The 26706-nt window shown below is 41.2% G+C and overlaps 2 protein-coding genes across 8 annotated transcripts; one reads left to right on the top strand and one right to left on the bottom strand.

Annotated features, from left to right (window-relative positions):
• Positions 1 to 944: 944 nt before the first annotated feature.
• Positions 945 to 10248, bottom strand: bag5 (BAG cochaperone 5). 4 transcript variants are annotated; one of them, XM_033027071.1, is made up of 3 exons: positions 10182 to 10228; positions 4404 to 4527; positions 1585 to 3527 (listed from the first exon to the last, which is right to left on the bottom strand). In XM_033027071.1, the coding sequence occupies exons 2-3, from the start codon at positions 4407 to 4409 to the stop codon at positions 2148 to 2150; spliced, it is 1386 nt and encodes a 461-aa protein (XP_032882962.1). In that variant the 5' UTR covers positions 4410 to 4527; positions 10182 to 10228; the 3' UTR covers positions 1585 to 2147. The 4 variants fall into 4 exon arrangements, with proteins under 4 accessions (XP_032882964.1, XP_032882963.1, XP_032882962.1 ...); XM_033027073.1 differs by lacking the exon at positions 4404 to 4527 and having other exon boundaries at positions 945 to 3527; positions 10191 to 10223; XM_033027072.1 differs by lacking the exon at positions 4404 to 4527 and having other exon boundaries at positions 945 to 3592; positions 10182 to 10213.
• Positions 10249 to 10271: 23 nt separating this feature from the next.
• LOC116976952 (cytochrome c oxidase assembly factor 8) lies at positions 10272 to 26699 on the top strand. Of its 4 annotated transcripts, XR_004413078.1 has the most exons (7): positions 10272 to 10523; positions 12860 to 13057; positions 14995 to 15058; positions 19090 to 19180; positions 21097 to 21224; positions 21312 to 21375; positions 26688 to 26699. XR_004413078.1 is itself a non-coding variant. In XM_033027076.1 (6 exons), exons 1-5 carry the CDS (start codon positions 10380 to 10382, stop codon positions 21197 to 21199), a joined length of 600 nt encoding a protein of 199 aa, XP_032882967.1. In that variant the 5' UTR covers positions 10272 to 10379; the 3' UTR covers positions 21200 to 21224; positions 21312 to 21448. The 4 variants fall into 4 exon arrangements, 2 of the variants coding, with proteins under 2 accessions (XP_032882967.1, XP_032882966.1); XR_004413077.1 differs by having other exon boundaries at positions 21097 to 21375; XM_033027076.1 differs by lacking the exon at positions 26688 to 26699 and having other exon boundaries at positions 21312 to 21448.
• The last annotated feature ends 7 nt before the right edge of the window (positions 26700 to 26706 follow it).

Raw genomic sequence — 26706 nt, 5'->3', positions numbered from 1 at the left:
GGGGTGGAGAGAGAGGGAACGCATGGGCTACTTGAAGTTAGAGAAATCAATGTTCATACCGCTGGGGTGTAAGCTACCCAAGCGAAATATGAGGTGCTGTTCCTCCAATTTGCACTGGGCCTCACTCTGACAATGGAGGAGGCCCAGGCCAGTGTGGGAATGGGAGGGGGAGTTAAAGTGTTGAGCAACCGGTGTAATATTGGAGATATTTGAACTACAGGGAAATGATGGGGAAACTGGTAGAATTATTGTTGCATAGCTTTGGCATCTGCATCCGGACGATAATTTTGAAATGTGATAGGACTGTATCCTATATTTTCCTTTATTTCACAAAATGCCCAGACATTGTGGGCATTTTGCTGTACAGTTCTATGTTCTAATGGTGAAAAATTAATGATAGCTCTCTGGCAAGATTATCAAAAGCTTGTAATCATACTGAATATGTTGTAGAAATGGAGGCGAAAAGCAGAACTTCAAATTCACATGGATTGCTTTTATTATATATTAATATATATTTAATATATTCAAGTGGAATTGAACACAATTGAATTGTTGAACAGAGTGTGTGTTATAGACATCCTTTCTCATCAAAGACGTAAAGAACATAATAAAGTTCCTTAGTTTTGAAAATTGACATTTTATTGAGAAGATTTGCTACAATATTGATTCAAATGCAAATGAATACTGCCGAATTCACACTGCCCTTACCCATCCCGTATAGTTTTAATCTACGTTCAAAATACTTTTGAATATTGTGCATGTGGTGTTTCTTCTATTTTGAGACACTAGAAATATGGACAAAAGTATGCCAGGGAAAGATACAATAGGTTTAATTAGCCAGCTTGCTTTTGTGGAATAGGGACAATAAGGATATATAATATTACACTATTGTAGTTTAAAATGCAAATTAAATAATTTGATAAGAAATAATATACTTTTAAAAAATTAAATAAACTGTCTAATTCCCCCTCATCATGGCTCATTCTTAAGGCATCAGATTTAATAGTGAGAGATGCATTGTTTTATTTTTGTTTGATGTTTTTGATATATTTGATGTTTTTATTTTTTATGTTTAGATTTGATGCATTTCATATATTTGATACATATTTGATATATTTGCTTGATACTTGATAATTTTTGCAATCATTGTTACAAAATATTGTAGTAATCATCAGAAAGTATCCAGAGTAATTTCCCCGAAGCTTTGCAACATTCCTTATGGTCAACAACGGAGGAGCACAGCGTGATGGTAGGGCTTGCTTCTCAGATGCTTATCCAGTTTAGGTATTCCATCAATTTCTAATACTTTGTTAAAAACAGACACTTTATAATTCAATTTCATTGAAATCCAGTTTTATTTAATATTATTAAATAACATTCAAACTGCACTTTTGTCATGTGCGGTTATTTATTTGGAATCCCACAAAAGCGTGATGTGTTTACGCACACCTTTGTCAAAGGATTCTCAAGTGCAGTGTAACAATTTTTGAAAAAATATTCTCCAAGTATAGGCACTCAATATCGCTAACACACTAATATTTGAAAGTAAAATCTTTGCCAACGTCGTTCATTCTTGAAATAATCTGTCATTTTAAAATGATTTTAATATTAAGTCTGAAAAGAAAACAATACAGTCCATGGGAGAGTGCAGTGGCATGCTGTACATGAACTACAAAATAACTATGAGCTATGATTATGAATTATTCTAATCCAATGTAAATAGAAAAAACATATAGCCCACAAAGAAAGAAAACAAAAATAACTGGCGTGCATCTAGCACTCCATACTGCCCGTGAAAATATATGTAGCTGAAGATCCACACTTCTCAGCTGATGTCCTGAACATGACATTTTTAAAAATGTTGAAAAGCAGCATGTGATAGGGCTTAAATTCTTCCAATATTTTAACTAGAATATTTCCAAATACCAATTTACTTTAACCTTAATGACATTAAAATAAAATATGCAAAACATTGCCATAGCATTCATTTGTACTAAAACTTGGTTCATCTTTTTTGTAAAGTCTTCTTTTATAAATGATGATAACTTATGAGATGGGGTTTAATCTGCATGACATTGATAAATGCAGTAGTCTGAACAATTCCCTTCTGTTCAAAAAGCTTAAGCTTAAAAATACTAATTCATGAATTAGTATTCCCATTCATCTGTTTTCATGTCTAGGTAATTTAAAATATTCTGGGCAAACTTCACTGCTTGTTTTCTGGCAATCTTAGCACCATCATTTCCTTGAGTTTCCACAGCGTCGAGTGCTAAAAGTTGTTTTGTAAGCATTTCTTCCAGTATCACATAATTCTTGTCAGTTCTAGCACCATCAAATGACAGCGCTTGCTTTTGAAATTCTGATAAGTGACGTAGGACCTCCCATATGGCTTTCTGTGAAGGGTGCTCATCTGTTAGTTCCTCCTTCATGTTCTCTCTCTTTTCAAGAGCCTCCTTCAAGTCAAAATAAGCAATCACAGCCTGCACATCAACCACTGACCTTCTTCTAGCTTCACGAATACATGGATTCTTGTCAATGTCAACTTGATCCAACTCGCTGAGAAGACTTTGCAATTCAGCATGTGGTTTGAAGTGCAGATCAGAGGCATTTTCCAGTTGCAGCAGCTGATATTTTAATTGCGTCGTCTTCTGACGTATGTCCTCTATCCGTTTGATGGACTGATTCTGTGCTAAATCATAACGTCCCGCAGACTCTCCCTCTGATTCCATCTCCAAATGTCCCAGTAAGCAATTGATTTCGTGCACCACTCGTTTCCTGTAGTTTCTCACCTCCAAGTGTCCAGACACATCTATAGCATCCAATTGCATTAACAATCCAGTGAGGACACGGGACAGATGGGCACAATTGTCCAGGGAGTTTAGGCTCATCAGCAGGCCAATCACATCCCATCTTCCTTTGCTAACTTCACATAAAACAGAATTGATTCTAGAAACAGAAGGATGTGTATTTGTGGAGAGGGGCAAACTGAGTGCTTGTCGCCCAATGCAGTTGTCAATGATGTCCTGCACAGCACAAATTCTTGTCAGTGCTCGATATCTGGCTTTCCTCAAGCTAATTTTCCCTCCTGTCTTAACCTGCGCCAGCTGAAAAATGATTTCTTGGATGCGATCAGCAAACTCCTCGGTTATCAAGCCCTCAGCAGATGATAGCTCATTGGTAACCAGCTGCTGTGCATCACCGAAGATCTGTTCCACCTTCAGGCGTGACGGGTGAGTTGCGGTTTGCTCCAGCTCCTTCAGAAGATCCTCCACGTCCTTTGCTGCAACTTTGCGGCCATTCTGAACTGCCGTCTTGCCGTCTGTATCTACTGCATCCAACTCAAACAGCAACTTAATCAAAGAGCTCTCCAGTTGCTTATATTCTCTGTCAGATTTAGTACCACTGAACAAAAGTACAAGTCGTTTGGTTTCCAGTATTTCCTTCTGAATTTCCTGAACCTTAATCAAAGAAGGATGTTGTTGACCCATGTCCATGTTTTCTTTTCCCCCTAATGAATCATCGTGTGTCTGAAATTGAATGAAAAAATGCTGGTCATGGAGTCACTTCTTGGCTTCAGATCTAAACTTTAATTCTAGAGACAATAATAAATATAGTTAGACGGCAGTTACATTTCCAATCTGGAAAGGGTGCAGTGAAGACTTACGAGAATGTTGCCAAGATTCAAGGGCCTGAGCTACAGGGAGAGGTTGAGCAGGCTTGACTCTATTCCTTGGAGCGCAGGAGAATGAGGGGTGATCTTATAGAGGTGGACAAAATCATGAGAGGAATAGATCTGGTGAACACACTCTTGCCCAGAGTAGGAGAATCAAGAACCATGTATGATGTAAATTTCATAATTATACTTCAGGTGAACTTGCATAAATCCTCGAGGAAGAAATGTTGGAATGTTTAAATGGGAATGAGGAAGACTGTGGAAATGTGGGAAATGTTTGTGTTGCTAATTCCAGCAAAATTGGGTTTTTGCCTTTCAAATATCTTTACGAATGAATGAATAAATGAAACTTTATTGTCACATTGGTCCCATTCAATATACCTGAATATAATGAAATTCTATGTTTTTGCTTAAAATACACAAAGTACGCAAAGAGTCGCCACATATATGGCGTCAACAAAGATATGTGATAAAGAAAGGCATTCGATATCCTTTTTTTAAACAATTCTCAATAAGAAAATTAATTTTGTGTCTGATAATAGTCTCTAATTGTTTACCCGACACAAAAACACAAGGTTGATTGGTCTGAAAGTGCTAGGTTTGTTCTTTTCTACATTTTAAGGAGGTACAACATTTACAATTCTCAGTACTACTCCCACAGACAAGGAGCATCAAAAGCCTCATGTCATGGTTTCCCTCAGCAGCCAAGAAAGCATCCCAAAATTCTTACCTGCATTGAACAGAGGATGCAGGGATGATGTTTACCCAGGCTGCCACATTTAGTACCGGATGTCAGCTACTCAGAACTGGGATGCGAAGAAACTTCTTTAACGAGAGGGTAATGAATTCTCTACCTAAGAGAATATATGCAGAATATATTCAGGACAGAGAACGATAGAATCTTGGATATTAACTAAATCAAGGGATGTGGGTTAGTGCAGGATAGTTGAACTTAAGTGAAAGGCTAGCCACAATCTTACTGAATGTCAGAGCCAGCAGAGGGGCTAGCTAGATTGGAATTTGGAACACTAGAAGATAACTCTTATGCCTCTTTCACCATTCAATAAATTTATGGCTGGTCTAATGATAACCAACTTCGTAATCTTGTTTATACCAATCAATAATTGGCGACGCAGGTAGACTGGGTGGTGAGAAATCATTGCTGACCAATTTATTTTAGTTATTTTAAGAAATAGTATGTTCTATGGATTGGGAAAGCAATGGAAGTACCTTTGATTTCTTATAGGTGTTTGATGAGTTGCTACATCAAAGGTTACTGCAGAGATTAAAGATCTTGAATGTGGTGATAACATATTGGCATAGGTAGAAGACTAGCTGTGAACAGGAAATTGAGAGCGGGTATGATTTTTCTGGTTGGCAAGATGTTATCGAGTGGTGTGCAGCCATTGCTGTTTTTTATATTTTGTCCAATCTTCTGCCTCCAGTCTTTATGCAGTTTAGTTAAGCATGGCTGTTGAGTCCTCCACTTGGATTTAGTCTTAGTTTCTGAAAGACTACCTGAAATATCTGCTACTGCAAATCAACTGACCGATCTGTTGGCCTATTTATATAGCTCTGCTTCCATGCCCTCATACCTTGTTGCTCCTGCTTCCATTTCTATGAGCAAACATCTAAATTAGGGTCCCAACTTGAAATGTCACCTATCCATGTTCTCCAGAGATGCTCCCTGACCTGCTAAGTTCATCCAGCAGTTTGTATCTTTCTTTTCAAACATATTTCTATTGATCTCCTTGATTCCTCATAGTAATGCCCTAATCCTGCTTCTACTTATGTTCTTATTGATTTGACATTGGACATTTTGCACAGATATGTCAGCAGTTTCTGACCTAATCAGAAATATTTGCTTCAATAACTGAGTGCAACTTTGGTGTTTTATTTCCAACCATTTACTGTGTGGTTTATGTGCAGGCAACCTGTGCCAGGTTTGGTCTGACGCAGGGAAAGCTTCTTCATTGATTTCAATGGAAGGGAATGGCTATGAGGGATTAAATATCACCTTGCACATTTTTTTAATTGTTTCCATTTTATCTTTTCATTGTTTTTGTTTTTAAGCATTTTACATAATAATATTAGTACTGAATTATTTGTAAGTTTTTAATTTTGAAAGATCAGGTTGAAAGATTTCACAGCAACGCAAGCATGGCTTAATAAACATTAAAGTTTTTTATTCATATATGTTGTAGATTGTCTTTATTCTGCTTCCACTATGTCATTAGCTGAATGTTAATTTGAGATTCAAGAGACATTTATTGTCACATGCACCAATTGGTACAGTGAAATTTGGGGTCACCATACAGCCTTACGAATAAAAAAAAGAACACCGAACACGATAGCCTATAACATAAACATCCACACACAGCGGAATCAAAGTTTCCCACTGTGAGGGAAGGCACCAAAGTTCAGTCATCCTCCTCTACGATGTTCTTTGTTGTTCACCCGTGGTCGGGACCTCTGCTACGGGCGGTCCGATGTTCAGGCCCTCTTGCCGGGATGATGGAACTCTGACGTCGGAACGGAAGAACACCCTCAGCGGCTTGGAGTACCGAATCAGCCACGTCTTACCGGAGACCACGGCTCCTGAAGTCCATAGGCCGAGCTGGGCGGAGATTCACGCTGGCGGTCATCGGCAAAGGGATCCCAGGACTCCGCGATGTTAAAGTCAGCGCCGCCCGTGGCTTGGAGCTCCGCAACCACAGCTCCACGATGTTGAAGCAGCAGGTCCAACACTCTGGAGCTTCAAACGGCGATCCAGGTAAGGCACTCTGCGGTGAATCCAGTGCTGCGCCGCCACTGAAGCTCTGGTCCGGTTTCCGGCAAGAAAGGCTGCGCCAATCCAGTTGGTAGGCCGTGGGGGGGGGGGGGGGGGGGGCGAGGACGTGACTCGGAGAATAGTCGCATCCTCGCCAGGGACTGGGAAACAATTTCCCCCTTACCCTACCCACCACCCCCACATAAAAATATTAAGAAATACTCCAACACATACTTTTAAACAGACCAAAAATTAAAAAAAGATGGAAAAACAGACTGTAGGCAGAGGCTGCCATCATGCGGCGCCCCTAGAAAAGTCCATTAGCTTTGAACAATGTCGACCTACTTAGAAAAACCTTTTTTTTAAAAAATATAATCCTTCTCTCACTCATTTTCCACCAAACACCACCAAAATGGAACCATGACAGCTATCTTACTAGTTCAGTTAAACAACGTGATCAGTATGCCCGCGATCGTGTTGCAGGGTGAGATCAATCAGCAAGTAACCATGAGGGAGAAAAAATCTGGGACTATCTTGTCTTGTATTGCCATCACTCTAGGCAAAGCACTGAGTGATGAACTTCCAATGACACATTTAATTCATTCGGTACAGAATTTACAACACCGACAGCACACATTTAAAAAATAGATGGAGGAAAGTCAATATAAGAATGCACAGACTTACAGATTTGATATGTCTGCTTGGGGGCAACTTTAGGCAAGCCCTTGTAAAAAGATTTATTCTAGGGTGAAGATGCATTGATTCTAAGAAAAATGGATGTACCCTGTGCACATGAATGTAGCCATAGTAGGTAATTCCATGTTGCTAAGCAATTTAGATCACAGAAGACCCATTGTTTCACTGATGAAATCATAATAAAAGCAAGGAGAATGGCAAGTTAAAAATTGTGCTATTGTTTTAATACTTTTTTAAATTTCTCTTTCCTAATTATGATTTTGCTTTCATTAGAATCTAAAAGTATCTATTATTGCAATATCAGTGTACAGAATGGCATAAGGGAAACTTAATTATGAGAAATTTCAATCTCTTTCACTTTTACGAGGAAACGTGAATCTCTGAGTACTATTATTCCAAAGTTCAGCCAAAAACAAACTCACCAGATGAAAAATTAATTTAGTTTCTGATTAATGTTTGACTACTGGGAGTTTTATGGGAAAAGTTGGGACTAAACTGAGCAAGATGGACTTTCCTGCTTCTGGGAAAAAAGTAAAATGTCAGACAAACAACAATTCATTTTTGTGCTTGTTCAATGATATGGCTTTCCAAAATGTATTTTCCTCTATCTGAGATCATTAGATATTTGGCAATAAAACAGGCTTTTGGCGCTGTACTGGAGAGTGAGAAAGTTTCAGAGGGTTATGGCCCAAACAGGCAAAAGCTTACATGAAGCATTTAGGTCAGCATGGGCGACTTTGGCTGAAAGACCTGTTTCCATGCTGCTGGACTCAATGATTCTAAGAATGGTAAATGAACTTAACCCTGACACATGTAAGGTAGTTGCACTTTGGTACATTAAACCAGGATAGGACAGTAAATGGTAGAACCCTGGAAAGTACTGTAGAACATAGACATTTGGGAGTCAAGGTGCATGGTGCCTTGAATGTGGCCAGTCAGGTGGACAGTGTGGTGAAGAAGGCATATGGCATGCCTGCCTTTAGTGGGAAGGGGAAGTTGGCTCATCATGATGTAGCTGTACAAGTCAATGCTGAAACCACAGTTGGGGTACTGTGTGCAGTTCTGTTTGCCCAGCTATAGGAGGTATGTCATTGTTGGAAAAGGAGCAGAAAAGATTCACTGGATAGTTAGCTGGATTTGCAGGCTTGTGAAGTAGGAGCTCAGTTTATGATTGGAACAAAATCCAATAATGGGTTCTGGAGACTGAATGGACAGTTCTAATCCTCGCTTCACTTTTGGGATCTACATTGACCATTGGTCAGAAAGCAATTGGAATCCTATGTTTCACAAAGTCACTATTAATGTTCAAACGTGTTTATTGTTTGACTCATAGACAGGATTGGGGTTTAGCAGCAGAAGTGGCGAAATATCCCTGGCACTACAACATTAGCAGGTCAATACTTACTATTTTTGACTTCATTGTCCCATTTTCATCAGGCATGGAAATTCAACCCATATGAGTCTCACACCATCAAATTATTATTCTATTATTTAGCACATCTGAACACCTATATTCTTAATATTCTTTGTTACCAACTATATTCTCATTTGGAGTTATATTCAACCCCCTCCAAATTGCAACCCCTCTCACGCACACTTTTTAATCTCTCCCTATAGTGCAAGCTCCCACATCCCAGGAATAAATCCACATCCAGTGTTATTTCCTCTAAATTAAGAGGTCCAGAAGCAGGAGTCAGTCTTCAATAAGAGATCAGCCCTTCAGAACAAAGATGACAAGGAATTTCTTCACCCAAAGAATAGTAAATCATTGGCTAAATCGCCAACCATACTTAAGAGAAAGTATAGAAAATCCAATGCATTCCCTCTTCACTGGTACATCCTCAGTCAAGGAGTTAAGACTAGCACATAAGATTCAGTCTGAAGAAGAATTACAACACAAAACATCATCTATCCATGTTCTCCAGAGATGGTGCCTGACCGAATGAGTTACTCCAACACTTTGTGTCCTTTTTTGTAAACCAGTTATGTAGGTTGCAGTTCCTTGTGTCTACACAATATGGCAGGTAATTGTGGTTTGGGCTAGCATATGGATGAAGCTGCCAAACTACTTTCCTTCAATTAGTTATTTTGCCCCTCTACAGCAGCACATTTCCATGGAATTGAGACACAAGGAATGCCCCACCATGTAGGAAGGAACTGCAGATGGTGGTTTAAACCATGGACACAAAAAACTGGAGTATCTCAGTGGGTCTCTGGAGATACCGTCTGACCCGCTGATGGCATCCAGCTTTTTGTATCTATCTTCCATAAATATATGTATGAGTATATGTATATATTTGTGTGTGTGTATGTGTATGTGTATATATATATATATATATATATATATATATATATATATATATATATATCTATATATATATATAATTTGTCTGTAGGAAGGAACTGCAGATGCTGGTTTAAACCGAAGATAGACACAAAAAGCTGGAGTAACTCAGCGGGACAGGCAGCATCTCTGGAGAGAAGGAATGGGTGATGTTTCGAGTTGAGACCCTTCTTCAGACTGGTTAGGGATAAGGGAAACGAGAGATATATACGACGATGTGGAGATAAAGAACAATTAATAAAAGCTATGCAAAAAAGTAACGATGATAAAGGAAAGGCCATTGTAGCTGTTTGTGGGGTGAAAACGAGAAGCTGGTGCGACTTGGGTAGGGGAGGGATAATGAGAGAGGGGATGCCGGGGCTACCTTGTGAGAGAAATCAATATTCATACCACTTGGGCTGTAAGCTGCCCGAGCGAAATATGAGATGCTGTTCCTCCAATGTGCGTTTGTGTCTGTCTATATGCGGATGTTTGGCTTTGCGTGTTTATATAGATGTGTTTGTGTGCGAGAGCCCGCGACCGGGCCGGGACCGTGACCATGACCCACATGTGACACCGCATGCCCCCGCCTGGCGGTAAGAGCCCGGCCCCCAGATTCACCGAGCTTTGCCCCGACTCCACAACCTCCCCCTCCCCGGGAGCGCCCCTCGGGGCCGGCAGGACAGGCCAGGCCAGGCCGGGCCGGCAGACGCGCTCACCTGATGTACCTGAAGCGAACGACAGGACCGCCGCTCCAGTCTACGGCAGTGTCTCCTTTTACGACAGGAAGTGTGGCTTTTCGTTCGTTCAGTTGGTTGCCTCACCGCCGTAAACCGCAGCTGGCCGTCTGTTAAACAAGTGGGACGCGAAGATACTAAGGGGGAGGGAGGTTTAGTTGACTTTTCTGTGGAAAAGTGATGCGCCGCGGGTTCGGTGCTTTGGGAGACCTCGTCCGGAGATTAATATTTCGCAGTGTTTCCCTGAGGGGAACCGAAGCGCCGAATTATGGCCGGGCAAGAGCTTCAACCCGTGGCCCTGATCAGAGAGAGCCCAGTGCAGAGGTAAAGTGTTTCCAGTTCTCATCATTCACAGCAACTCGGTCGCGGAAAGGTGTCCCGATTGTAGCTCCCTCTCCCTAGGCGACGTTGACGAAGATTTGCCTATTTTTTCCAGAGGGTGGTCCATAATGTACATAATTCCATTTCAGAATGGCAGGCAGGCAGTGGCGAGTGGAGTGCTGCAAGGCTCGGTGTTGGGGTCGCAACTGTTGTTTACCATATATATTAATGATTTGGAAGAGGGAATTAGGAGCAACACTAGCAAGTTTGCGGATGATACAAAGCTGGGTGGCAGTGTGAACTGTGAAATGGAGGTTGCAGGGTGACCTGGACTGGTTGAGTGAGTGGGCAGATGCGTGGCAGATGCAGTATAATATAGATAAATGTGAGGTTATCCACTTCGGCGGCAAAAACAAAGGGGCAGATTATTATCTCAATGGGGTTAGGTTAGGTAAGGGGGAGGTGCAGCGAGACCTGGGTGTCCTTGTACACCAGTCACTGAAAGTTGCCGTGCAGGTACAGCAGGCAGTGAAGAAAGCTAATGGAATGTTGGCCTTCATAACAAGAGGATTTCAGTATAGGAGTAAAGAGGTTCTTCCGCAGTTGTATAGGGCTCTGGTAAGACCACATCTAGAGTATTGCGTACAATTTTGGTCTCCTAATTTGAGGAAGGACATCCTTGTGATTGAGGCAGTGCAGCATAGGTTCACGAGATTGATCCCTGGGATGGCGGGACTGTCATATGAGGAAAGATTAAAAAGACTAGGCTTGTATTCACTGGAGTTTAGAAGGATGAGGGGGCTCTTATAGAAACATATAACATTATAAAAGGACTGGACAAGCTAGATGCAGGAAAAATGATCCCAATGTTGGGTGAGTCCAGAACCAGGGGCCACAGTCTTAGAATAAAGGGGAGGTCATTTAAGACTGAGGTGAGAAAAAACTTTTTCACCCAGAGAGTTGAGAATTTATGGAATTCCCTGCCACAGAGGGCAGTGGAGGCCAAGTCACTGGATGGATTTAAGAGAGAGTTAGATAGAGCTCTAGGGGCTAGTGGAGTCGGGGGATATGGGGAGAAGGCAGGCACGGGTTATTGATAGGGGATGATCAGCCATGATCACAATGCTGGCTCGAAGGGCCGAATGACCTCCTCCTGCACCTATTTTCTATATTTCTATAATTACTGAAGGTGCATCACACAGGGAAGTGCACCATGTAGGGGGTTGTTATAGGTTTGCTTCGAATGTCCTTTTGCATACCTTTCATTCATTTGTTCATTGTACCTTTTCATACCTCTAGTTTCCCTCTCCCATGACTTGCAGTCTGAAGGGCCTCGTCCCGAAACGGCATCAATTCCTTGCTCCAGAGATGCTGCATGACTCGCTGAGTTCCTCCAGTGTTTGTGTCTGTTATAGGCTTGTAGTTTTGTGTTTAACCATTTTGTATTTTTATGGTGTTACAACAAATGCCTTTGGATCTGATACAGGATCATAGTCATACAGTGTGGAAACAGGCCCTTCGGTCCAACTTGCCCATGCCGACCAACATCCCCAATCTACACTCTACCTGCTTTTGGCCTATATCCCTCTAAACTTTTCCTATCCATGTACCTGTCTAAATGCTGCTAAAACATTGCAATTGCACCTGAAAAATCATTTAAAATGCAATGAATACAGGAACATTAACAATTATTTTTCTAGCTTTTCCAGCTCCCCCCACCCACACAGACCCCTGCAGCCAGTCTGAAGGAGTTCGGACTAGCACACAATATTCAGTCTGAAGAAGGGTCCATGAGTTGAAACATGTTCTCCTGAAATGCTGTCTGACCTGCTGAGTTACACCAGCACTTAGCATCTTTCCATGTAAACTAACATCTGCAGTTCTTGATTTCTTCATTATGTATACATTGCGCATTGTCCGTTTATAAAATTGCTTAATCCGTTTCATTGAACTTAATCCTTTTTGATTATTTTCGAAAGGCTTATTATCAGAAGGATGTTGTTAAGTTGGAAAAAGTGCCGAGAAGATTTACAAGGATGTTGCCAGTATTTGAGGGCCTGAGCTCGGGGGGGGGAATATATTCCTTGGAGCACAGGAGGATGAGGGATGATCTGAAAGAGGTGTATAAAATCATGAGAGTATACAGAGAGTCTAGGAAAGGTTTAGAGGTATATGAACCAAATAAGAAAGGTAGAAAGATAGGAAAGGTTTAGAGGTATATGAACCAAATGTGGGCAGGCGGGACTAGTGTAGGTGGGGCAGCAGCCTGGGATGTTTCAATCTCTCTCGGGTTTTAGGAGTAATGATAATAAATTGTATCTGACTGAAGTATTTTTTAGATTTCAGACTTTCGGCCTCCAGTGGACTCGCATTTTGACTGGGTTGGCCCTCCGGATAGGTTTTCAAACCTAAGGTGCGTAAAGTTTTATATTCCAAAGAATGAATCCAAGCTGGAACAGCAGCTGAGAAAATTAAGAATAGACACACAGAATTGGAACCAGAAATTTTGGTCAAATCAGAACATAATTTTCAATAAGGCGAGTATTGGAAGTTGTTTATTCTTTCATTTGAAATTCTGTATGAGCTTAATACTCAAAATTTGCATCATTTCTTTTCTTTGAATCTACAAAATATGTGCTGCGCACTGTTAGTTGCAAATGTGTCAGAAGTAATGTGGGAATGGCCTTTCGCTTTAAATTTTATACCGCGCAGGATTAAAGTATTACTTTTGTAACTTTTTAAATAGATTTCATATAATTCTTAATCTATTTGACAATCTCTGACCTAGGAAATAATAAATGATTGGTCTGATTCACAACATTTGGGAATCTTGTGTCAGGTTAGTACCAGCATTAACTTCACTGCTGAGTTACTGGGATCTGTCACTGAAGGCAGATATTTGGCGACTGGGTCTCTGCCAGCTCCCAGAGGGAACAATCAAAATGCCCGTCTACGAACATTGGCCCATTAACCTATCAGTTTGTGTTTGGGGCGACGGTAAGAGGAACTTGTAGCATTTGGAGGAAATCATGCAGTTATGATGCAAATATAAAGAAAGCCCATCAATGACTCTACTTCTTGATTAGAGTCAGCTGTGTCCACGGCTACTCTCTTGAATTTCTACAGTATATGCTGGAGCATATACTGTAGGTTGCATCATGACCTGGCTCAGTTAACTCGAAAGCCCAGGAATGAAGGAGATTACAAAAAGTGGTGGACACCATCTGGTCCTTCATGGGTACTGACCTCCCCAGCATAGAAGAGATCTATAGGCAAGAAGGCAGCCAGCATCATCAAAGACCACACCACACTGGTCACGCTCTCATTTCACTCCTGCCATCGGGAAGAATATATGGATCTGAAAACCACTAGGTTCAAGAATAGCTTCTTCCCAACAACCATCAGTTCTTGAACACTGCACAACACTAATCGATGCATAACACAGTTTGCTTAACCTTTCCTACTCAACAAACCCACCACTCCATAAGTAACTTTTGCTACACTTCCTCTATTGCTCTATTGTACATATCCAACGTTTTGGCCGGAGACCAGACCTACAAACAATGTTTATATATAAAATCAAGAGCATCCTATATAATTGGACCAGGATATCTCTACTCTTAAGTTATTTTCAAATAAAGGTCATCTTGCTATATCAGAATGTTAATATACAAGGACACCCAGCTCCCTGTAATCATCCCTGTAAAGCTTCCTGAAAAACTATAAAACAGGCTACTGAACCGTCCTCTCACCAGCTATAGTGTGCGATCCTGACCTCCCATCTACTTCATTAGAGACCTTTGAAGTATATTTAATTCCGTTAAAAAGAAAAACTTGAGAGAGTACAAATGGGCTTTATGATTAAACTCCAGAAGCAATTTAAAAAAAAATCCCACTGATAGAAATTTCATGGTCTAAAAATTTTTCTAGTTTAGTTTAGTTTATTCTCACATGATACAGATACAGATCTCTCAGATACAGTGAATAGATTTTTTGTTGCATGTTAACCAGTCAGCGGAATGCCTTCACATGTTTACAATCAAGCTGTCCACAGTGTACAGACTCAGGATAAAGGGAATAATGTTTAGTTGCAAGCGTCTGAATAAAGATAGTCTGAGAGTCTCCAATGAAGTAGATTATCTGGGCAGAGTCCATAATTCTCTGCAATTTCTTGCAGCCTTGGATGGAGCTGTTTCCAAACCATGCTGTGATGCATCCCAATAAAATGCTTTCTACGGCGTATCTGTAGAAATTGGTGAGAGTTGTTTGGGATATGCCGAACTTCCTAGGGCTTCTAAGGATGTAGAGGCATTGGTGAGCTTTCTTGACTATTGCTTCGATATGACTGTTCCAGCACAAATTTCTGGTGATGTTTACTCCGAAGAACCTGAAGCTACAAAGGATGAAATTGTAAGAGCATAATACTGAATGTGTCTCTGGCTTCTTACGTAAAATATAATGTATTAATTTTAAGGAAAAAGAAGAGTTTATACACTTGTGTTTGAAAGCAAAGGGATTGGGGTTAAGAGATGAAGAAGGTGAGCAAATTATTTTCATTGAATTTTGATTTCAATTCTTTTTCTTATTTTCTTTTTTGTATGGCTTTGTAAATATTTGATTAATGTTCAAATGTAAATAATTTGGTGTACATATAGTGGCTGGTGTACATATGGTGTACATATAGCTGCTAAATTTGTATAAGATAATTACAAGCAGTGAATAAACATAGACATAGAAACATAGAAATTAGGTGCAGGAGTAGGCCATTCGGCCCTTCGAGCCTGCACCGCCATTCAATATGATCATGGCTGATCATCCAACTCAGTATCCCGTACCTGCCTTCTCGCCATACCCTCTGATCCCCTTAGCCACAAGGGCCACATCTAACTCCCTCTTAAATATAGCCAATGAACTGGCCTCGACTACCCTCTGTGGCAGAGAGTTCCAGAGATTCACCACTCTCTGTGTGAAAAAAGTTCTTCTCATCTCGGTTTTAAAGGATTTCCCCCTTATCCTTAAGCTGTGACCCCTTGTCCTGGACTTCCCCAACATCGGGAGCAATCTTCCTGCATCTAGCCTGTCCAACCCCTTAAGAATTTTGTAAGTTTCTATAAGATCCCCTCTCAATCTTCTAAATTCTAGAGAGTATAAACCAAGTCTATCCAGTCTTTCTTCATAAGACAGTCCTGACATCCCAGGAATCAGTCTGGTGAACCTTCTCTGCACTCCCTCTATGGCAATAATGTCCTTCCTCAGATTTGGAGACCAAAACTGTACGCAATACTCCAGGTGTGGTCTCACCAAGACCCTGTACAACTGCAGTAGAACCTCCCTGCTCCTATACTCAAATCCTTTTGCTATGAAAGCTAACATACCATTCGCTTTCTTCACTGCCTGCTGCACCTGCATGCCCACTTTCAATGACTGGTGTACCATGACACCCAGGTCTCGCTGCATCTCCCCTTTTCCTAGTCGGCCACCATTTAGATAATAGTCTGCTTTCCTGTTTTTGCCACCAAAATGGATAACCTCACATTTATCCACATTATACTGCATCTGCCAAACATTTGCCCACTCACCCAGCCTATCCAAGTCACCTTGCAGTCTCCTAGCATCCTCCTCACAGCTAACACTGCCCCCCAGCTTAGTGTCATCCGCAAACTTGCAGATATTGCCTTCAATTCCCTCATCCATTAATAAGCTTTGGCTTCTTCCTGCTCCTTTTCAGACACATATGATTTCATTTATTTATAGATATTGTTTATGACACTTTATAAATATATATATTTTTTTTTGTATGCTGTTTCACACTTGCTTTTTATTCTTTTATTCTGTTCGAAATAAATAATAAAATAAAATAAATAAAAATAAATAAAAGACCTAATTGTAAAATACATTTTATAGATTAACAAGGCTGTGTAAATATCTCTTTGGAATTTCATGGATATTTTTGATAATTGATAACTTGGGAAAACATGCAGACTTCTACAGAGGCACTATGGAAAGTGTGCCTCTGCCCAAGACAGCAATAAATTGCAGAGTTGTAGATGTAGCCCAGTCCATCACACAGTCCAGACTCCCCACCATTGACTCCATCTACGCTTCACACTAACTTGCAAAAGTAGCCAACATAATCAAAGACTTGTCAAACCACATTCATTTCTTCTCTTTGCTCCTGTCGGGCAAAAGGTACAGAAGATTGGAAACGTGCACCACCACCAGACTCGGGAAAAGCTTATTCCCCTCATTTTTCAAGCTTCTGAACAGTCCTTCCATTCCTCCACTTCGCGTTTGGAATGTTAGCATATCATTTAGAGTTTTGGACGCCATTGTGTATTTTATCACCAATGTTACGTTTATGTTTGACTTCCACTGTACAATTCAATTTCCTCTTCACAAGAGATTTACACGGAGAGTAAATAAACGTAGGATTTAACTTGAACGTCCAAATCTTATAACTCCGTGATTTATCACTTTTAAATTTTAACATGCCATTCTTTTTCTGGTGTGGTTTAAGACTTTACTGTTGAGACTACCGTTTGAATTTTCAATAATAATATGGAAAATTCATATTCAAATCTAATTTACCTTCAGAGTATAGATAGACACAAGTTCTGGAATAACTCAGAGGGTGAGGCAGCATCTCTGGAGAAAAAGAATGGTTGACTTTTTGAGTTGAGATGGTTCTTAAGTCCCCACCCAAAACATCACCTATCCTTTTTCTCCAGAGATTCTCCCTGACCCGCTGAGTTACTCCAGCTCTGTGTCTATCTTTGATATAAACCATTATCTTTGTTCAGCACTTAAGAGCACTTTGCTACCCGGAGCAAGAAAAACATGGTTGCATATTTCAACACAAGAACATTATCTGGTCCATCACATCTAAGGCAGTTGGCAATTAGTGCAAATGGTGCAACATGATCCCAATTCTCCACATATCTATGTATTCTTCATAAAATGATTTAAGTTTATTCTAACAATCTTTGCAGAAATCATTCCTTTTTAATTTTTTGTGTTTACTTTTCATCGACAATCCCAGTTCTATAATATGTTCACAGTTTTCTAATAGATGTGATCTTGATGCATTTTTGAGGAATTATACTACTTTTTCCCAAGAGAGAAAATTAAACTGAAAAGAGTTAGCCAAGCCACATCACATCTAATTTGAAATAAGACATCTAAAATGTTGAGAAATTTGAAAACAATTTCTACGAACTCTATAAATTATATTTTACAAGAATCTAAATATAACTAAAACCCCTTTGTGCTATAATGAGATGCAAGCATATTATAGAATACTGTTACTTTAGTAAAATCTCAATAATAGCAATGTGAAAAAAATGGGCTCTAAAGCATTCTGATTTGTATTCCAGTTAATGGTATGCTTTTTAATGAATTAATTCCTTAGAAAACCAGTGATATTTTGTCTTTTTGAGGTATTTCACTGTCCTAATACCTAAAATCTTACCAGTGCTAATTGAATGCATTTAAAAAAAATTGTACATTTTGATACCACCAGGTGGCGCTCGCAATGGCCGCCTCGCCGGCAGTCTGTCTTGTCCCTTGCTTGATTTTATTATTTTAAATATGTCTTGAATGTTTGTTTTAATGCCTCTTGGTGGGGGGGGAGGGGATTGGGGGACTTTTTTCCGGTCACTTACCTCGACGGAGATGCGATTTTTTTCCGTGTCGCATCTCCGTCCTCCCCTGCAGCCTACAACGTTGAGTGGTGCAGCCTTTCCTGGAGACCGGTCCGGAGCTTCAAGCCGCGCGTGCGGCGCGGACTTACCATCGCGGAGCCTGGGGTCTTTTGCCGAGGATCGCCAGGCCTGGACTTTAACACCGTGAAGCAGCGGCCTCCAGTAAGAAGCGGCCGACTCGGGAGCTCCATGCTCCGATCCGTCCCGACGACGGAGTTTCGATCATCCCGACGAGCGGACCGTCGGCAACGGCCCCGTTCAAAGGCCCCGACCACGGGTGAACATAGGAGGAAGATGACTGAACTTTATTGCCTTCTATCACAGTGAGGAATGTTGATTCCACTGTGGTGGATGTTTATGTTAAACTTTATTTTATGTGCTGTGTGTATTTTTGCTTTTTTGCTTAGTATGGCTGTATGGTAACTCAAATTTCACTGTACTTTAATTGGTACATGTGATAATTAAATTGAATCTTGAATCTTGATAATGTGCTTACAAAAAAAGTTTGCTTGGACCAAAATTCTGAAAGGAAGTTAGTTATGGTTTTAAAATTTACTGGGTGATCTTTTGTCGAGGCAATGTTACTTAATATCTGAAATTCAAATTTGGTTTCTTACACAGTACAAGCACCTTGCGTTTACGCGGGACTTATGTGCTTGAAAAGCGGCGCGTAATTCAAAAACACGTAATTTAAACATATACGCGACTGTGCTGTCAGCAGTAAATTTGAGTGCGTTATTCTGAAAAATCGAGTGTTTAATCAAGCTCGGGTATTAAAGGAATAGCGCATTATTTCAAAACACATAAATCGAACGCGTGTAAAACTCTACTCCTGTACTCTAATTAATTTTATCACATTACATTTTCAGGGAGGAAAAACATTTTGACAGCAGAAGAAATGGCTGAATTTTATAAGAAGTTTCTTAATACAAATTATAAAAACCATGTGAACTACAACAAGTAAGTAAATCAATTTTTCAATTATTAATTTGTACAAACAATGTCTAAGAAATTTTGAAAGTAATGAAGATAAATTAACGATAACTAATGAGGTCAAATTTATTTCAGGACATAATGAACAAGGTCACAGTAATTCTTCAGTCATTATAATTGTGCATTTCAAAGGAAGTAAATAAAAGATTACTTGTATTTTTCCTTCTTCACTGCATCTCAGGCAGTCTATTGTTGAGACCTTCCTTAATTTTGCCAGTCTTCAGTAAATTGTTTGGATGGCATGTTTCTGTAATATTGTGATATTTCCCCAAGTAAAGATCGGGTCAAGCCAAGTTGCGTTTATTGTCTTTGGCACAGTTACAATGAAAATCTTGCATGTAGCAGCATCACTAGCCCCTAGGCCCAGACAATGCCCAAAAACAGAGCTTACGCATAAATTACACAAATTCTACAAGACTGAAATGAAAAAGGCTGTGCAAAACAAAAATATATTGATGCAAAAACACAATTACAAGCAAGTGGTGGCCCGCAAGTGGTAGTTCCGTTGCTGAGGATGGATTAGTGTTATGCAGGTTGGTTCAAGAACCTAATGGTGTGGGACTGCAGGCTTCTGCATTTCCTGTTTGAGGGCAGCAGCGAGAAATTGGCACGGCCGAAATGGTGAGGATTTTGGAATCAATGAACAGCAGTCTGATGTGTGTGTTCCTGTTATCCAGACGTTCAGAGCAGAGTAGAGAGCATCTATTGTGTAGGAAAGAACTGCAGATGCTGGTTTAAAGTGAAGGTAGACACATAATGCTGGAGTAACTGAGTGGCACAGGCAGCATCTCTTGGAGAGAAGGAATGGGTGACATTTCGGGTCAAGAGCCTTCATCAGGCAGAGAGCATCTATTGTTAACCTGTTGTTGCCATAGACAAGTTGAAGCAGACCTAGGTCACTTCTGAGGCGGGAATTAATTTGTGCCATAACCAACCTCTCAAAATACTTTATTACGGTGAATGTAAGTACTATCGGACAGTAGTCATTGAGGCAGGTCACCAGTAGGATAGTTTAAGAAAGAACTGCAGATGCTGGAAAAATCGAAGATAGACAAAAATGCTGGAGAAATTCAGCGGGTGAGGCAGCATCTATGGAGCGAAGGAATAGGTGACGTTTCGGGTCGAGACCCTTCTTCAGACTAGTACGATAGTTGTCCTTTTGAAGCAGGTAGGAACCTCAGACAAAAGTAGCGAGAGGTTGAAGATGTCCTTGAATACTCCAGCAGTTGGTCTGCACAGAGTTAAACAATCAAGGAATGTAATAACACGCTTGTCCTTCTGTGCAGGGGCCCCACCTAAATTCCAAATAGGTGAACAATAAGCATTTAAAAATTAATACAGATTAAGGAAAGTAGACTTAAAATTAGAACATATTCTAAATTCTTCACTTGAACCCCTGAAACGGTAACATCCAGATTCAGGAACGGCTAATTCCCAACTTCCTTCAGGCTATTGAACACTACGAACTCCAACTAAACTTCTCACTATGAACGGCATTGGGTGCACGATGGACCTCCGGCTTTGTTTTGTTTAGCACTCTATTGGGTTTTTAATCTATTGAACTTCCTTTTTTGTCTGTTGAATACAGTGTTTACAAACTAGTTGTACTGCTGCAAGTAAGAATGTCATTGTTCTGTTTTGGTACATATGAAAATAAAACACTCTTGATTCTTGACTATGAGTAAAAATATTTAGAAATTGAAAAACAAGTAAATTAATCAACAACTGTAATGTTATTTTGCTCCAAAGTATGCATCTTAAATTATGTGTAATTTAACTTTGAAATATGGTGAAGAATGTTGAATTTAAAAGAAGGTAGACAAAAATGCTGGAGAAACTAAGCGGGTGAAAAAGTCACTTTTTTTCCGTCTTCCTTCAATTAGGGAATGGTACAGACGTAATTTTACTATTACGTGGTTAATGGGTCGTACAGTATTGCAATATGCTTGGAGAAGACTGAGACAGAGGAAGGAAATCAAACAATGAAGATCTCATCCTGGAAGTTTAATCTTTTTATTCAGTATTCAGTATTTCTTTAATATCATTTTCACTGAGTACTCGCATACACAGAGGAAACGAAAAAACGTTGCTCGATCAGTTTTAGAATTGGAATTTAATAGTGCTGTGAAAGTATTTGAGTATTGGTGATACTCTGTCACTTTGTGAATATGCTGTTGTGATCAAAATGTTATGTAACTTGCATTAGATAAACACAATGCTTTGTTCAGAGTGCAATTTACGTGTTTTCTTGTATTTTACCACCATACAATAGCTGATTGCATAGACGCAGAAACTGAAAACTTTTAAACTAATTAAACAGCAATTAGAAATTACTCTAATGAAAAATTGAGCAAATCTACCACAACCTACAACCAGCAAATGAAGTTGCAGAAATCCCTTGGGTTTTTGAAAATTTAACTTCAAGTTCCTATTTTTTGCCACATGCACCAATTAAGGTACAGTGGAATTTGACTTACCAAGCAGCCATACAGCGGACGGAGTGACACTCCGCAGCTTGGAGGTCCCGAATCAGCCGCTTCCTACCGGAGACCGGGGCTTCACGATGTTATAGGCCGCAGGCTGGCGGTCAGAGCTCTTAAAGTCCACACCGCGCCCGCGGCTAGAAGCTCCGCAGACCGCGGCTTCAGTATATTATAGGCCGCTGGCCGGCGGTCGGAGCACTTCTTCAAACGACCCCCTGCAAGGGCTCGCCCGCTCTGCGATGGAAAGTCCACGCTGCGCCAGCGGCTAGAAGCTCCGCAGATCGCGGCTTCAGGATGTCATAGTCCACAGGCCAGCGATCGGAGCACTAAGATCAAGTAAGATCTCAGTAAAATCAAGAAGAAGGAAAGGGCATTCACAAAATCTATCATTAATCAAAGATTATATTGCATTTATGTAGTCTTTCTCACATTTCTGCATGACCCAAAACACGTCAAGCTCACAGTCGCCGAAAAGTTTTGAACATTTCAAAATCCAGCCGCGACCAGAAAAACGTTACGACTCTTTAGGCGACTTGAGGAGACTACTCACAGGCGTCATACAGGCGTCACCCCTGCGACCATGTGAAAACAGCCTAGTCGTCTGTAGTCGCCGAAAAAATCGCCTGTGGGACAGGGGCTTTAGTGTTTTTGCCGTTTGAAGTATGAATGGTGACATGAATGCCATGAGAACTTCCATGTTTCAATTCAATAAATGATACAGAATTTCAATAGTACAATAATTGTCACGTGCACCAAGTACAGTGAATTTGTCTTTGCATACAGTTCTGTGACAATCCGACATACTAAGTGTAAATGTGTAAGACAGTATACAAGAGTCGTCACGTTTTAGGCACTATTCTGTACCCTTGAAATTTAAGTAATAATGTTAGAGTCTTAATTTGGGCATGAAGGCCTGTTGTCCTGCGGCAGTACTTACAGGGGCCGGCCTGGCCAGGCGCTGTGTCGATGTCCTCCACCGCCACTCCGTGTCGCTGCAGGCCATGTCCAATCTGCTCACTTGGCCACTGTAGCGCCGCCCGATGTAATGGAGGTACGTGTAACAGAGGTTTGATAAAATAGTATAATTTCAATTCTGTCCCAATGTAGAGCCTGTTGGAAGCTGGAGGTTACCTCTCTTACAATGCCTGGTAAAAAATAATTAATTGATATATCTTGCAACTCACAACATATTAAAAAAAAATGGTTGGTTTTACAAACCAACCATTTTTATATATAAGCTACAACATGCATCAGTCTATATTTTCATTATAACAATCTCACCCAATGTATTTGAATTGCATATCAAAACGATTAGTTACCTTTTAATGAAAAATCGCAACCAACATCAATATCAAAAATTGTAGATTCATTCTTCCTACTGCTGGTGTTACGGGTCCCAGGAATGGGCACCGTAAGGCAGATAGATAACCTGTATAAAAGCAGGTGTGAGATAGCAAATGAGGACACATAGAAACATAGAAACATAGAAAGTAGGTGCGAGAGTAGACCACCAGGTCCGTCGAGCCCGCACCGCCATTCGCTCATGGCTGAACACTAAACAGACACACTTACCCACAAACAGTAGACACAAGACACAGAACACAAGACACTACCCTCCCCTTTATACCGCTATCACCCCTCTCCACCCCAAGAACCTCGCGATCTCCTGGGGGAGGCAAAAAACCGGATAAAAACCCAGGTCCAATTCGGGAAAAAAATCCGGGAAATTCCTCTCCGACCCCAATCCAGGCGATCGACACTTGTCCAGGAGATCACTCAGGTCTTACTATACTAACCATACCTAGGTCCATATCCCTGCCCTCTCCCCGTAGCCCCTTATCCCCTTGGCAGCTAAAAAACCATCTATTTTAGTCTTAAATATATTTAAAGTTTCTGCTTCCACTGCTCCCTGGGGCAGTGAATTCCATAAATTAACCACCCTCTGGGTGAAGAAGTTCTTCCTCATCTCAGTTTTAAAAGAGCCCCCCCTTATTCTGCAACTATGTCCCCTAGTTCTAGTTTCCCCGATCATTGGGAACATCCTCGGTGCATCCACCCGATCAAGGCCCCTCACGATCTTATATGTTTCAATGAGATCGCCTCTCATTCTTCTAAACTCCAAAGAGTAGAGTTCCAGCCTACTTAACCTTTCCTCATATGTCAATCCCCTCATTGCAGGAATTAATCTTGTAAACCTTCGCTGCACTGCCTCCAGGGCTAGTACATCCTTTCTTAAGTATGGACCCCAGAACTGTACACAGTATTCCAAATGTGGTCTCACTAATACTGTGTACAGCTGCAGCAAGACCTCCGTGTTTTTATACTCAATCCCCCTAGCAATAAAGGCCAAAACTCCATTGGCCTTCCTGATTGCTTGCTGCACCTGCATACTAACTTTTAGTGATTCATGTACTAATACCCCTAGATCCCTTTGCGTTGCATTACAACGCAGCTCCTCCTCATTTAGAAAATAACTTGCCCTATCATTTTTTTTCCCAAAGTGAATGACTTCACATTTATTAGTATTAAATTTCATCTGCCAAGTTGTTGCCCACTCACCTAGCTTATCTATATCCTTTTGCAGACTCTTCCTATCCTCCTCATCCCCTACTTTTCCTCCCATTTTTGTATCGTCCGCAAATTTTGATATATTACACTTGGTTCCCTCCTCCAAATCATTTATATAAATTGTGAACAACTGGGGTCCCAGCACCGACCCTTGCGGAACCCCGCTAGTTACCGGTTGCCATCCCGAGTATGAACCATTTATCCCCACTCTCTGCTTCCTGTTTGTTAGCCAATCCTCTACCCATGCTAATATATTACCCCCAATCCCATAATTTTTTATTTTTAGACACGGTGCGTCTTAATTCATCCCGAGCTTGCTTCTGCCGAGATGGGGGAAGTGCCTTGCTGTTTCCAGTCCCCGCAGCAACTGGAGTGACACAGGCGTTCCGCCTCACTGCTGCACATTATAAACTGCCAATGCACCATCAAATAAATTAAATCGAGGTGGTCACACCGTCTTAGGTGCGCCACATGCTCCCCAACAACAAAAGTGGCTCCTGACACTTTTAAATCACAAGATTCCATTGAAAATAATCAACAATCTTTCACAGACTCAAAAATGTTTACAATATTCAAAATCTTCAACTATAAAAAATATATGACTCTAGTTTGATTACATCACCACTGTGCATTCGCAATAACCCTGTACAGTACACGGCAAGTATGAATATTGGACCATGGGTGCACACTGGAATGATGGCCTGTACAGTGGGTGAGTATAGGGCATGAGGTACATGCCAATAGTGTTCACAGCAGGAAATGGTTGATAGGTCGGATGACCAAGAGATGAGTAGGTGAGCCTTTGGACTGGCCGTCTTTCCCTTGTGGACCGTCTCAGTGTAACAGGGGATCCAGGTTCAGAGTGTGAGAGAGAGTGCTCCTCGAGGTCTGCATCCGGAGGCAACTCTTGCTCGTCCTCCATCTGAGGTACATCGGGGTCCGCCTGCACAATCTTCTCAGCTTGTTCAGTGTCATGGGGAATGTCCTGATCATCCTCATGTTGTAGTTCGCCCTCATCTGTTAAGTGTCTTTTCCATTGATCCTTTGTCTGTATTTCAGCTTCGGGTGGCCTCAAGTCCATTTCAGGTGATATTTGGACCTCCATCCGTTCTTGACTTCTTCCATGTTTTCCGACTGATATGAATGAATCTTCATCCCTGTGTTGGGTCACCCGAGTGGGTGTTCTTTGTGCTTGCTTATGTTGGATTCTGGCAGGTTTACTAGGAGTCTGAGCTGGCATTCTCTCAGGCGTAGCTGCTGTCCTTGGCTCAGCCCGACTTAGGGGTATCCTCAACCAGTAACCTCCTCCTGACTCATCCGAGACCAGATGTCTCTGCATTCTCGGTTCTGCCTCTTATGTCACTCCTTCTCAACTGAGGTTTCCTTTGCGTCTGTGGCTTAGAAGTTGGTTTGGTCTGCTGCGATGGAAATTCCACTGGTAAATCATTGACCAGTAAAAGCAGGTTTCTATGCAGCGTCCTCAGTCTCCCTTTGCCATCGTTTTCTGGATGAATAACATACACTGGGTTGTCTGAGACTTGTTCCTTCACTACATATATCCTCTTCTCCCAGTAGGAACGTAGTTTACCAGGCCCGCCTCGCTCTCCCAGATTTCTAACCAACACTCTATGTCCAGGCTTCAGGACCACTCCTCTCACCTTCTGATCATAGTAGGACTTTCCTTTTGCACTTGAAGACTGACTGTTGTTGTTAGCAATGCGGTATGCTTCCGCCATCCTTTTTTGCCACTTCTCAGCATAACCTTTGTGCGTCACTGGATCTATTTCTTCAGCCAACCCAAACAAGAGATCCACAGGAAGGCGAGGGTGTCGACCATAGAGAAGATAGTGAGGGGAATAGCCAGTGGACTCATGGCGGGTGCAGTTATACGCATGTACAACCTGTGGGAGATGTTCTTTCCATGTCTCCTCTTTGTCTGTCAGAGTTCGCAGCATCTGCAGCAAGGTTCGATTGAATCGCTCTGCTGGATTACTTTGCGGGTGATATGGGGATGTTTGGGAATGGCCTACTCCAGAGAGCTGGCCAAGGGTTCGAAACAGTTCATTCTCAAATTCACGTCCTTGGTCATGATAGAGCTCGTTTGGGAATCCGAAACGTGGTACAAAGTCATTGTAAATCCGTTCTGCTGCCGTCCGGCCAGACTTGTTTTTTGTAGGGTAGGCCTGAGCAAACCTTGTAAAATGGTCAATTACTACTAGGATGTACTCATAACCCCCTTTGCTCTTTTCCAGGTGTAAGAAGTTGATACAAACCATTTCCAGGGGTGAGTTAGACTTCAGACCGCTCATGGGTGCACGCACATGGACTGTAGGCTTCTTCTGTTTGATGCAACTGCACTTCTTTGTTACATAGTCCTCGACACACCTTTTCATGTAGGGCCAGTAAAACCTCACCCTGGCGAGGTGAAGAACTCTCTCCATG

Source organism: Amblyraja radiata, chromosome 9, assembly GCF_010909765.2.
Source record: "Amblyraja radiata isolate CabotCenter1 chromosome 9, sAmbRad1.1.pri, whole genome shotgun sequence".
NCBI lineage: Eukaryota > Metazoa > Chordata > Chondrichthyes > Rajiformes > Rajidae > Amblyraja > Amblyraja radiata.
Note: the sequence above shows the minus strand (reverse complement) of the source record. Positions and strands in the feature narration are given on the sequence as shown.